The 10,205-nt window shown below is 35.7% G+C and overlaps 1 protein-coding gene across 1 annotated transcript in view; it reads right to left on the reverse strand.

The window, feature by feature from the left end:
• The window catches only part of Ork1 (open rectifier K[+] channel 1), a 29,329-nt gene extending 23,366 nt beyond the window's left edge, over positions 1-5,963 (reverse strand). Inside the window, exon 1 of the mRNA XM_074089689.1 lies at positions 5,421-5,963. Coding sequence (XP_073945790.1) covers positions 5,421-5,565 — 145 coding nt within the window. The 5' untranslated portion in view covers positions 5,566-5,963. The remainder of the gene's footprint in view (positions 1-5,420) is intronic.
• Between the last annotated feature and the right edge of the window lie 4,242 nt (positions 5,964-10,205).

A 10,205-nucleotide genomic window follows, 5' to 3' on the forward strand; every position in this document is an offset into this window, starting at 1 on the left:
TTGACATAGGTATTTCACATAGTCTCAATACGGTATTTATTATTTTTGTCCTTTATCTAAAGCTTGACAGTGACTTATCAAACAGAAAATCAATTTTTAAACTACCTTCAAAAACATGTAATAGTTTAGAAGGTTTGAAATTGAAGATTAGACACAGAATACAAGCGTGTAATGTCACAAATCAGTAGCGCCATAATCTTGCCTTAATGTACTATAAACGTTATACAAAAAGACAAATATACACCTATAGATTTTTCAAAAAATCAATTCACAAATCAATATTAAATTAAATTAAAACATTATTTGTGTGTGTGTGTGTGTGTGTGTGTGTGTGTGTGTGTGTGTGTGTGTGTGTGTGTGTGTGCGTGCACGGGCATGTAATATACGCGTTATAGGATATGGCAAATTCAGGAGTTGTCAAATGAAGTATCTAGTAACGTATAGTAAGATACAGAATGAAGAAAAAAAAGATGATTTTCTGGGTAAAAATATCCCGTGTGCTACCTAGGATGTTAAACTACCTCCATACCAATTTTGTCTAAATTGGTTTAGCGGTTTAGGCATCAAAAAGTAACCTTACCCAACCTAAGTTAATCCGTAGATTACACGTTCATAAAGCTTGTATTTAAGTTTCACCGAAAATTATATTACGCATATATATCAAATGACCATTATGTGTTTAGTCAGTGGACTTTATTTACTTAGATAGGAGAAGAGTCAAAACAAATAAAGTTATTAAAAAAAATAGTGATTCTGTGTTAACTTTATTTATATTCCCTCTTTTACTATCTAAAGTCACAATGCAAAGACAGGCACCAAAAAGTGCAGTCAGCAAAAAGCTTTGCATTAAAATTTTATTTAAATAAAAAAAAACGTGTTAAAAATGTGTTATGTAGTTTTTTTTTCATTTACATCTAGCCGGCCATGAAAGATAAGATGGATGATGGAAAAGATCTTTTCATGATCAGTAATTTTTTCAGGATTTTATTGTTCATTGTTTATATAGTTATTTATTATAATTAATAATTATGTTTTTCGTTGCTTTTGAAATAGTTAACTTGCAATTGTTAATAAAGTTTTATAATAAGTAATTATGTACTCTAGTACAATAGACAGTTCCGTTAACTTACAAACAGCAGTGCTTGCACTGTTGTGTTTCGGCGTGGAGAGTAAGACAGCCGGTGAAATTACTGGCACTTGAGGTATCCCATCTTAGGCCTCTAGGTTCGCAACGCATCTGCAATCCCCCTGGTGTTGCAGGTGTCTATGGGCGGTGGTGATCTCTTATAAACAGGAGACCCACTTGCTCGTTTGCCATCCAGTTGAATTAAAAAAATAAAATGTGGATACGACTTCAAAGATTAATAAATAGGGAATATTCTGCCATCAGAATGCAGCACTAATAAACCGGAAATAGTTTTTTGAATGACTTAAATGTCCGTCTTAATATCATATTATTTTAATTATTTTTTTGGATATATAGCTCTATCGTTACTATCGATGCAAATATCATGTTATTTTGTTACAATAAATATGGCATGGTCCGTCATGGCGACAAACTACAAAGTATAAAGAGAACTGACGTTGTCATGGCGGTATGTTTACGGTTTGTGCTCAGACCCCTCTTCCCCACTGGGCACGTGCCCAGGGCCCCGCGATAGATTGGGGCCCCCTAGTCCCTACTACATTACCAAACGATAACCCAGTTACTCAACTCTCGCCTGAAAATCAGGCTTACCGAATGCATGCAGCATGTTGTGCCCAGGGTTTCTAATAGGTGAAAGACGGCCCACTGTTTGTGCAACTTTAGTGCTGCCCCCTGCGCAGTGTTGCGAAATATTTCGTATTGATTTCTTACATGCAATTTAATTTGTATACTTTGCATGACAGTAATAAATAAATTGAACAAAGACTTCTTATTGTGTAGATTTATTAAGGTTAATGAAAAAAGGAATAAACTTACCACGAAAATTTAGAAAAAATACTTTTAGTTTACTTTAATAACTCTACAAAATAAGAAGTCTGTGTTCAATTTATTTATTACTGTCTTGATTGAAGTATACAAATTAAATTACAGGTAAGAAATCAATTAATTAATCTTTGGAGTCATGTCCATATTATTGCGAGTAATGACACACATTTGTCCGATATCTGAGAATAACACAGGCTACTCTTTATCCCAATATTTCCACGGGATCAAGGTACCTAATTCCCGAAATTTCAACCTATACGAAATTTGGTGTGGGAATTTTTGTGCGACGTTGGAACTTTTGGAAATGCCCACAAAAACTTCGGGAAATTGGGAAATTTGTATTCAAATGCTAAATTTAATAGTTTACGCGTGCGCAGCTGGAGGTATCGTACCGTGCCTCTCACTCTCGTTAAATAATAATAATTATTTATAATTAAATAATATAAGCGTTAGTGGGGCGGCAAGTTTGAAGTTCGAATTTCGCACTTCGTAGTACAGGGCCAGGGTAGGGCGCAAGATCGACCACTTAACTAAGAAAAGCGCTCGTGCATAAGAAAATTCTATCGCGCAAAGAAACTCCAAGCATAGCTCTCTCCATAGCTCATTGCGTGACTCTGATGAGCCTCTCTATATAAAAGGCCAACAGTCAAGGACCACGTCTCAGCGCCATAAGTCATCACTGGTCGAAGACTCTATAATAGTCTTCAAGCACTGCGGAATATTGGACGAGAAGATTGATTGATTGGAAGAGAACGCTGCCCATCCAAGTTGGATTCTTCGGGCGACCTCTTTGTCAAAGTTGGACCTACCCAATTGGACAACTTGTCCAAGGTAAACATAGATGATGATGATAAGAAAATTGACTCAAGGAAGCCGTGACCAAAGTTTGCCCCCCCCCCTCTTCTAACATAGAATACTTCCGCGATCCCTGACAGATGGTACAGGAAAAAGCTTATTAGAAATAGGTAGGTACGAATGAGTTGCCGTAACACAATTATTATTCAATTAAATAGTTAATCTGAAAGTTTTTCCGCGTAGCTTCTTGTAAACAAAACTGAATTATTTCAAAGTGATTGTGCCTATTAATAAATAGTATTATATATAATAGTTTCTGCAATGAGACGAGAACTCGGACGAGACCATCTCAGACCAGGAGTGGCGAACATTTATTGATGAATGTGCCGTTTTCTAATGAAAACCGTTATAACCTGGCTATGACGTACCTATTAATGATTCTCGATTTCGTAGTTGCATTGACGAAAATCACACTTATATTATAAATGCGAAAGTTTGTGTCTGTTACCTCCTTACATCTAAACCGATGAACCGATTTAGATGATATTCGTTATACATAGGATAGTTTTTATCTCCGAAAATTATAGTTCCCGCGAGATAGCGATAAACGAATTATACGCGAACGGCGTCGTGATCAATGCAACAGCTAGTAAAACTGTAACGGAATATAATATCGCATGCCACAACTGGGGAGCTACCACGAAATTCGAAAATATGTTCGTATCGTACCGCCCCACTCACTCTCGTATCCATACTTCCATACTAATATTATAAATGCGAAAGTGTGTGTGTTTGTTTGTTTGTGTTTTTGTATGTTTGTCCGTCTTTCACGTCGAAACGGAGCGACGGATCGACGTGATTTTTGGCATAGAGATAGTTTATGGGCCCAAGAGTGACATAGGTTACTTTTCATCCCGAAAAAATGCACTGTTTCGTAGGGAACAGCACGCGATAACCGAATTCCACGCGGGCGAAGCCGCGGGCAAAAGCTAGTTAAATAATATAAGCGTCAGCGAGTAGGCAAAATACAAAGTTAAAATTTTATACTTCATAATATAGGGCCTGGTACAGTCACCAGCACCAATATCTGACACAATAAAGCGTGCATAAATATCTGATTCGACTCTATTTCTCGGCCCGGTAGGACGCGTCAGATATTTTCGCACGCTCCGCTGTGGCAGATATTAATGCTGTATTAATATTAATCTGTACGTGCGCCATTCGTTCGCTAGCCCTGACGTTGAAAACATTAGTTCAATGTTTAGATGGAGCGCATATTTACGCGCTTTAAAAACGGATTAACTTCGCATTAAAATACCTTTACCGGTTTAATTCCTTTTATAGAAATATAACAAGATCCATAGCTAAGTCTTTCATTGCGACACGCAGTTGCATCGAAGTAAGTGGTCAGATAGTGCGTGAAGTGCATACAATGCAGTTAATTCACTTATCACTGATTAGCCGCCGGCTACGTGTAGTATATAGAAACAATTTAACGCTACAGCTACTGAACGATGTATTTGTTTTTGGACTGGGTTATAAATATTTATTTAATCCCAGTGACTCACGGTAGTTTCACACAGTTTCAAGAATGTGAGTTTGTTTGTTTATATGCTTTCGCGCTTAAAGTACCCGACTAATCATGATAAAATTTGATATGAGAACAACATCAAGGAAAGAATATAGGGCTATTTACTTATATCCCGGAAAATTACATTAAAAGCAACACTTACTCGTAGTTACATTATAGGTCAATGCGAAAGTTTGTGATTGTTGAGTATGTGCGTGTGTATGTAAGTTTTTTTACTCCTTCAGACGAAAACAGCTGGACGGATTTGAATGCAATTTGATATGCAAATAGCTACACAGCTGGAACATATTGGCTACTTTTTTATCCCGCTATGTCTACGGGATCTATGTTATATCACTATGCCTTGAGACATTCAATTTTGCGTAGATGTTCTTCATGCAACGTAAATGAAGATCACGATGTAATTTTCGCCAATTCCTATGAGAATGTAGTTAAATTCGACCGTAAGTATTGTATTGTATTGTAAAACTCTTTATTGTACATAAAAACACATGAAAAAAACAAAACACAGGATAATAAGATGTACAAAAGCGAACTTATCCCTTAAAGGGATCTCTTCTAGTTAACCTTTGAACGATTGACAGGATATCAGACACAAGAGTAAGTTCTACTGGATTACGCGAAAAAGTCGCTTGAAAAGGCTTGTGCTAGATATATAAAATGTATAACGAGATTTAATCAATTGATAACTTATGAGGTGTTATAGCCAAGACAAAGTTCTGGGCATGGATATGTAAGCATCTGCAGAAGGGGCAGAATGTCGATACTCTACTTTTAACTAATTCGTTGCATTAGCAAAAAAAGGGTTCATCAAATCGGAGTCGCGTAAACTAAAAAAAAAAGAAATAAGGATCAGTACAATTTTGAAAATACTTCGGATATAATGCATGAAGATATTATAGATCCATATCTGATATACGCTGAAAATTATTTGTTATTTGCAGTGTCGGGCGCTGAGAGTAAGTACTAGAGTCATGGATATGTAGGATGTCTGATCTAGTTTAAGGCCACCTAGTAAATAAGAATACTTATCGGCACTTATCAATATACTAATGAACTTACTTTGGATTTCAAGTCTTTCTAGTTTTTCTTCCGCCCTTTGCAACACCTCCACCGGGCTCTCAATGTGGTAGAAAATACTGGCACCAACCAAAAGATAAACAATGTGCAGTGCCAACATGCACGCAAGTTGCTTTTTGGACATCATTTTGATAAATGTTCTTATAAACGTCCCAGTAAATTTAATAAAAGTCTTAATTCACAACCAAATTAACTTAACAATTAACACAATCGCAGACGTCAACAATCCATAAAATCCATTGTCAAAGCATTAAATTTCCAAATTTATAAAAAAACGCTTAAGCCGTACCCTCTCGCACATGTTAAAAAAAAGTCATCTACCACTCAGTTAGCACTGGCACTTTAGAACGAGTTCGTAATTCGAATAACATTTTGAAAATGGTACACTTCCAGGACGGTTGACGTTCGATCCGAGCGGTCGGAGTGATCGAATGATTTCCACGCCGCGTGCGCTTGTTAAACTGCCGCCCGTGAACGCTTCCTTTTTTTATACGGCAAGCTCTAGATGTTTGACTGACGACTTGTATTAGCTCGTCGGTAAGGATAATAAGTAAGGTTATTGCCTGCTATACTATATGTAGCTGGATCGACGTGACGCAGAAATTACTATGATGTGCGGCCGGGGAAAGATTTTCGTTTACTGCCTGGATTAAATGGATTTGGAATTTGATAAAACACGTCTGAGCGTTACATCATGTCGCTGATAGCGAAGTCTCTAACATCTCTTCAAAGCCTTTCAATGTATAGATATGCGAAAACTAAACCCTAGGCTCTACTGCTTCATATACATACGTCATTTCAATCAAAGATACGAAGGCCAGTATAATAATTAAGGCACGCCCTAAACGGTAGTTTAAATATTCCACTAAAAATATAGACATAAAAAATACGCCAAGTTATCATTTCATTTACATGGTTCAATTCGTAAAAGAGACGCTGTGAATACGTCATTTTTGATAATTAGTATATTTTCAAAGGCTTTTGGTTGTACCTTGATTCTTGTACTGGGCTCTGAAATCGTTTTTGGGGTTCGGTTCAGTCAAAATTAAAATGATATTTAAAAATTCCCTAATCCAAAACTTGCCTCCTCAAGCCAATAATATTTTTGAAATACTTAAGTATCCAATGATACTCCACAGCTCCACACTATGGGTTTAAACGTTTAAACGAGAAAAAAACATCCTTACCTTAGTAGTTTCCTAGGTACGTACCTATGGGGAAGGTACCATATTTTTATTTCATTGATGGTTATTGCTATTAAATTTGAATTAAATTAAACAGCATTTTTACAGACCCCTTGCTTTGATTTGAAATTTAAGAATTAAACCGACGTTATTGTCACCCATTAGTTTAGCAATAGGAGATCTGCTTAAAACAACCCTCAAATAAACCTAGAAAATGCTTCTTACAACTTCTTACATTAGGCGACAACTTATCAAAAGGTGCTATTAAACATAGTCCCCAACGTTTCACTGCATCATTTTGATAACCATGCATGTAATTTATTAATTTTTAACTTTTTGTTATTAATTAATAATACAACGTATGCGTAGTTGGCTTTTGTTTTCCCTTTATGAAAACAACATTCCTGTGAACACATACAAATTGACCCTGGTATACTGTTCAAATGGGTTCACGTAAATAAATACGCTGATCCCTGTAATGTAGCTCGGTTATTGTTTTTATTTAAACTTGGCCGGACGCACTACCTTAGACTGTATGTCCACCCTAGTTTCAGCTCACAATTTCTTTTGCTAGTGATCTTAAGATAAACACTATTATCTTACATTGACACGTTTTTCAATTGAGTCTGGTGCTTTATTGTATCGAATGAGAGTGATTAGCCCAAGGTCTGTAATCACTTGATAGTCCACTTGGCCTATTTTTTTCATTCGCATTATTACGTTTGCAATGTTCAGTGTAAATGTTTGACACATACTGATAAAACGGGAACTTTTAAGGACCGAGCTCAAAATTCTTTTCGTTGCATTGTTTCTGAACACTCTGTCACGGTATTATTTATGCCTTCTAACTAAGAAATAAAAAAAATGTGGAGCCAATGTTTTTTTTTTTTTGGGTTAACTTATATTTAACTAGAGAAAAATTAAAAATGCCACTAGGTTCCATGAAAAAAAAACTCCGTGCCATTTCTTCGGGGACAAAAGCAAGACAATGAAAAGAATTTTGACCCGGGTGTCCTAAGGTAACTCATTGCTGAATATATAAAGTTCCTAATATTTTTGTCAATTTTGGGGCTGTGCGTAATTCTACAATTTTGATTTTGCAATTTAAAATGTGGTTCTTTCTATAGGAATTAACAATCATCGGTAATTTATCACTTATACTTATACCTACCTACTAGTATTTAATTTATTCGAGTTTTAAGTTCAGTTTGGAGGCGGAGGATCTGTATGAAAATTTGAGATTTTGAGTGAGTGAGCGAATGTTTATAGTTTCATTAAATAACATTAGTTTTATTACCGCAGCTCGTGAGCTATAGTTTGATTCATAATTTACGCTGAGAAATCTTCCCTGCGGATGGTAGAGTACATTGGCCTAAAGACTACGTACGTCAGTAGATACAGTGCATGAATATACAATACGCACCTTTGGGGTTTTCTTAACCATAATAAAACTATTTTAATTGCGGACATGGGAATACGTGAGTTTTTTTACCCGACTGCCCGAAGGAGGGTTATGGTTTTCGAGCATATGTATACGTAACACAAGCATATATATATATATATATATTTAATAGACGATCAGATGGCCCAGTGGTTAGAGAACCTGACTACGAAGCTTGAGGTCCCGGGTTCGATTCCGGTGTCGGGGCAGATATTTGTATGAAAAATACGAATGTTAATTCTCGGGTCTTGGGTGTTTAATATGTATTTAAGTATGTATCTATCTATATAATTATATTTATCCGTTGCTTGATACCCATAACACAAGCTTTGCTATGCTTACTTTTGGACTAGGTCAATTGGTGTGAATTGTCCCGTGATATTTATTTATTTATTTTATTTATATATTTATTTCACATATGTGTGTCTATTTCTTTGGTACTCGCTGCAGCCTTAACGGCTGGACGGATTTTAACCTGTGAGATTATCATTAGATTTGTTATAACTGTCGGAGTGATTAGTTTTTTTTTTTAATATCATGGGACACTTGACACCAATTACCTAGTCCCAAACTAAGCAAAGCTTGTACTATGGATACAAGGCAACGGATAAACATACTTATATAGATAAATATATACTTAAATACATATTAAACATCCAAGACCCGAGAATAAACATTCGTATCATTCATACAAATATCTATCGAACTCGGGACCTCAAGCTTCGTAGTCAGGTTCTCTAACCACTTGGCCATCCGGTCGTCCCGTCCCGTGCCGCGGAAAAAAATACCGCATTACTGAGAATTTACCCTTATGTAGCTAATTCCTTGATCCGCACGAAGCTCTTTGCTTCATCTTTCATAATGCGATCTGCTATTGAGTAGAACACAGCAGCAATATTGCAATCAACTGCATTGTCGAAGAAAATAAATTGTAAATCAATAGATTAATTTTCCGCTTCCTCACTCTGAGGGCCTGCGCAAGAGCATAAAATAACAATTGATCCACGCCTGTAGGAAAATTCGAACGTTTTAAGCAATTGTCCTTATAATGTCTTAAGTTAGAGGCAGTAACTTGTTGAGTCAAATATGTAGTACATTATTGTTGAGACTCGGAAAGGAGGCTGTTGACTGACGAGGTATAGGTGAAAAACTTAAGTTGATATGTAGTAGTGCATAGTGCACAGAATTAATAAGAAGCTTAAGTCATTATTCGAATTTGGAACGTCAATTTGTTTATCCGGACACGTTACTAACAAGACTATAGTCCATTCAGGATAACATTGGACTCTAGAAGGTCACAGAAGAAGGGGTTCTAAACATTTTTTGTGAAGTCGTAATAATGATGATGGTGATGAATAAAAGAAGTAATAAGATGAATTCATAATTAAGTATGTTTACTTTGTAAGTAGATTAATACGTAATGTACATACTTACAAAATAACACAATATTAATACGTAATTTGCTACATAATATTAATTCGATTTTTATTATACATAATTTAATAACTGTGTTTCGTGGACTCATCCGCTTTCATTCCCTGTTTTAAAATATTCTACTCGTAGTTCCTGCTATCAAGCTCAAGCTTTGTTCAATTCCAAATTTTATCAAATTTGGTGCAGGCTTTAGTTGTGAAAAGTTAACTATTCATATATGATTAAAGGTCATCACATTTTGATCCAAAGTGAAAAACTATATAAATAATGTACAGAATATTTCTTGAGTTAACAATATTTTAAACGTTTTGTTTCTTGCAGAATGTTCTTTACCTCTGCCTCTTTAGGAATTTTATACGAAGACGTTATTGTTTTTAAATTATGATATGAAAAATAGCAAAGTTAATCTCACTAATATTAATTATAATTGCGAAAGTTTGTAAGTCTGTATGTTTGTTTGTTACCTACCTCTTCACGTCTTAACCGATGAACCGATTAAGTCGGTATACCAATAGCACAAGTCCCAAAGAAGGACATAGAATAGTTTTTACCCCGGAAAATTGCATAGTTCCCGCGGGATAGTAATAAACGGATTGTACGTGAACGGAGTAGCGGGCAACAGTTAGTTAATGAATAATTGAAATTAATATTGACGTCTTCGATAAGTATTTTAATTAGAATTAAGTTTAGACCAGCCGTACACTAATA

This window comes from Choristoneura fumiferana, chromosome 7 (assembly GCF_025370935.1).
Source record: "Choristoneura fumiferana chromosome 7, NRCan_CFum_1, whole genome shotgun sequence".
NCBI classification, from domain to species: domain Eukaryota; kingdom Metazoa; phylum Arthropoda; class Insecta; order Lepidoptera; family Tortricidae; genus Choristoneura; species Choristoneura fumiferana.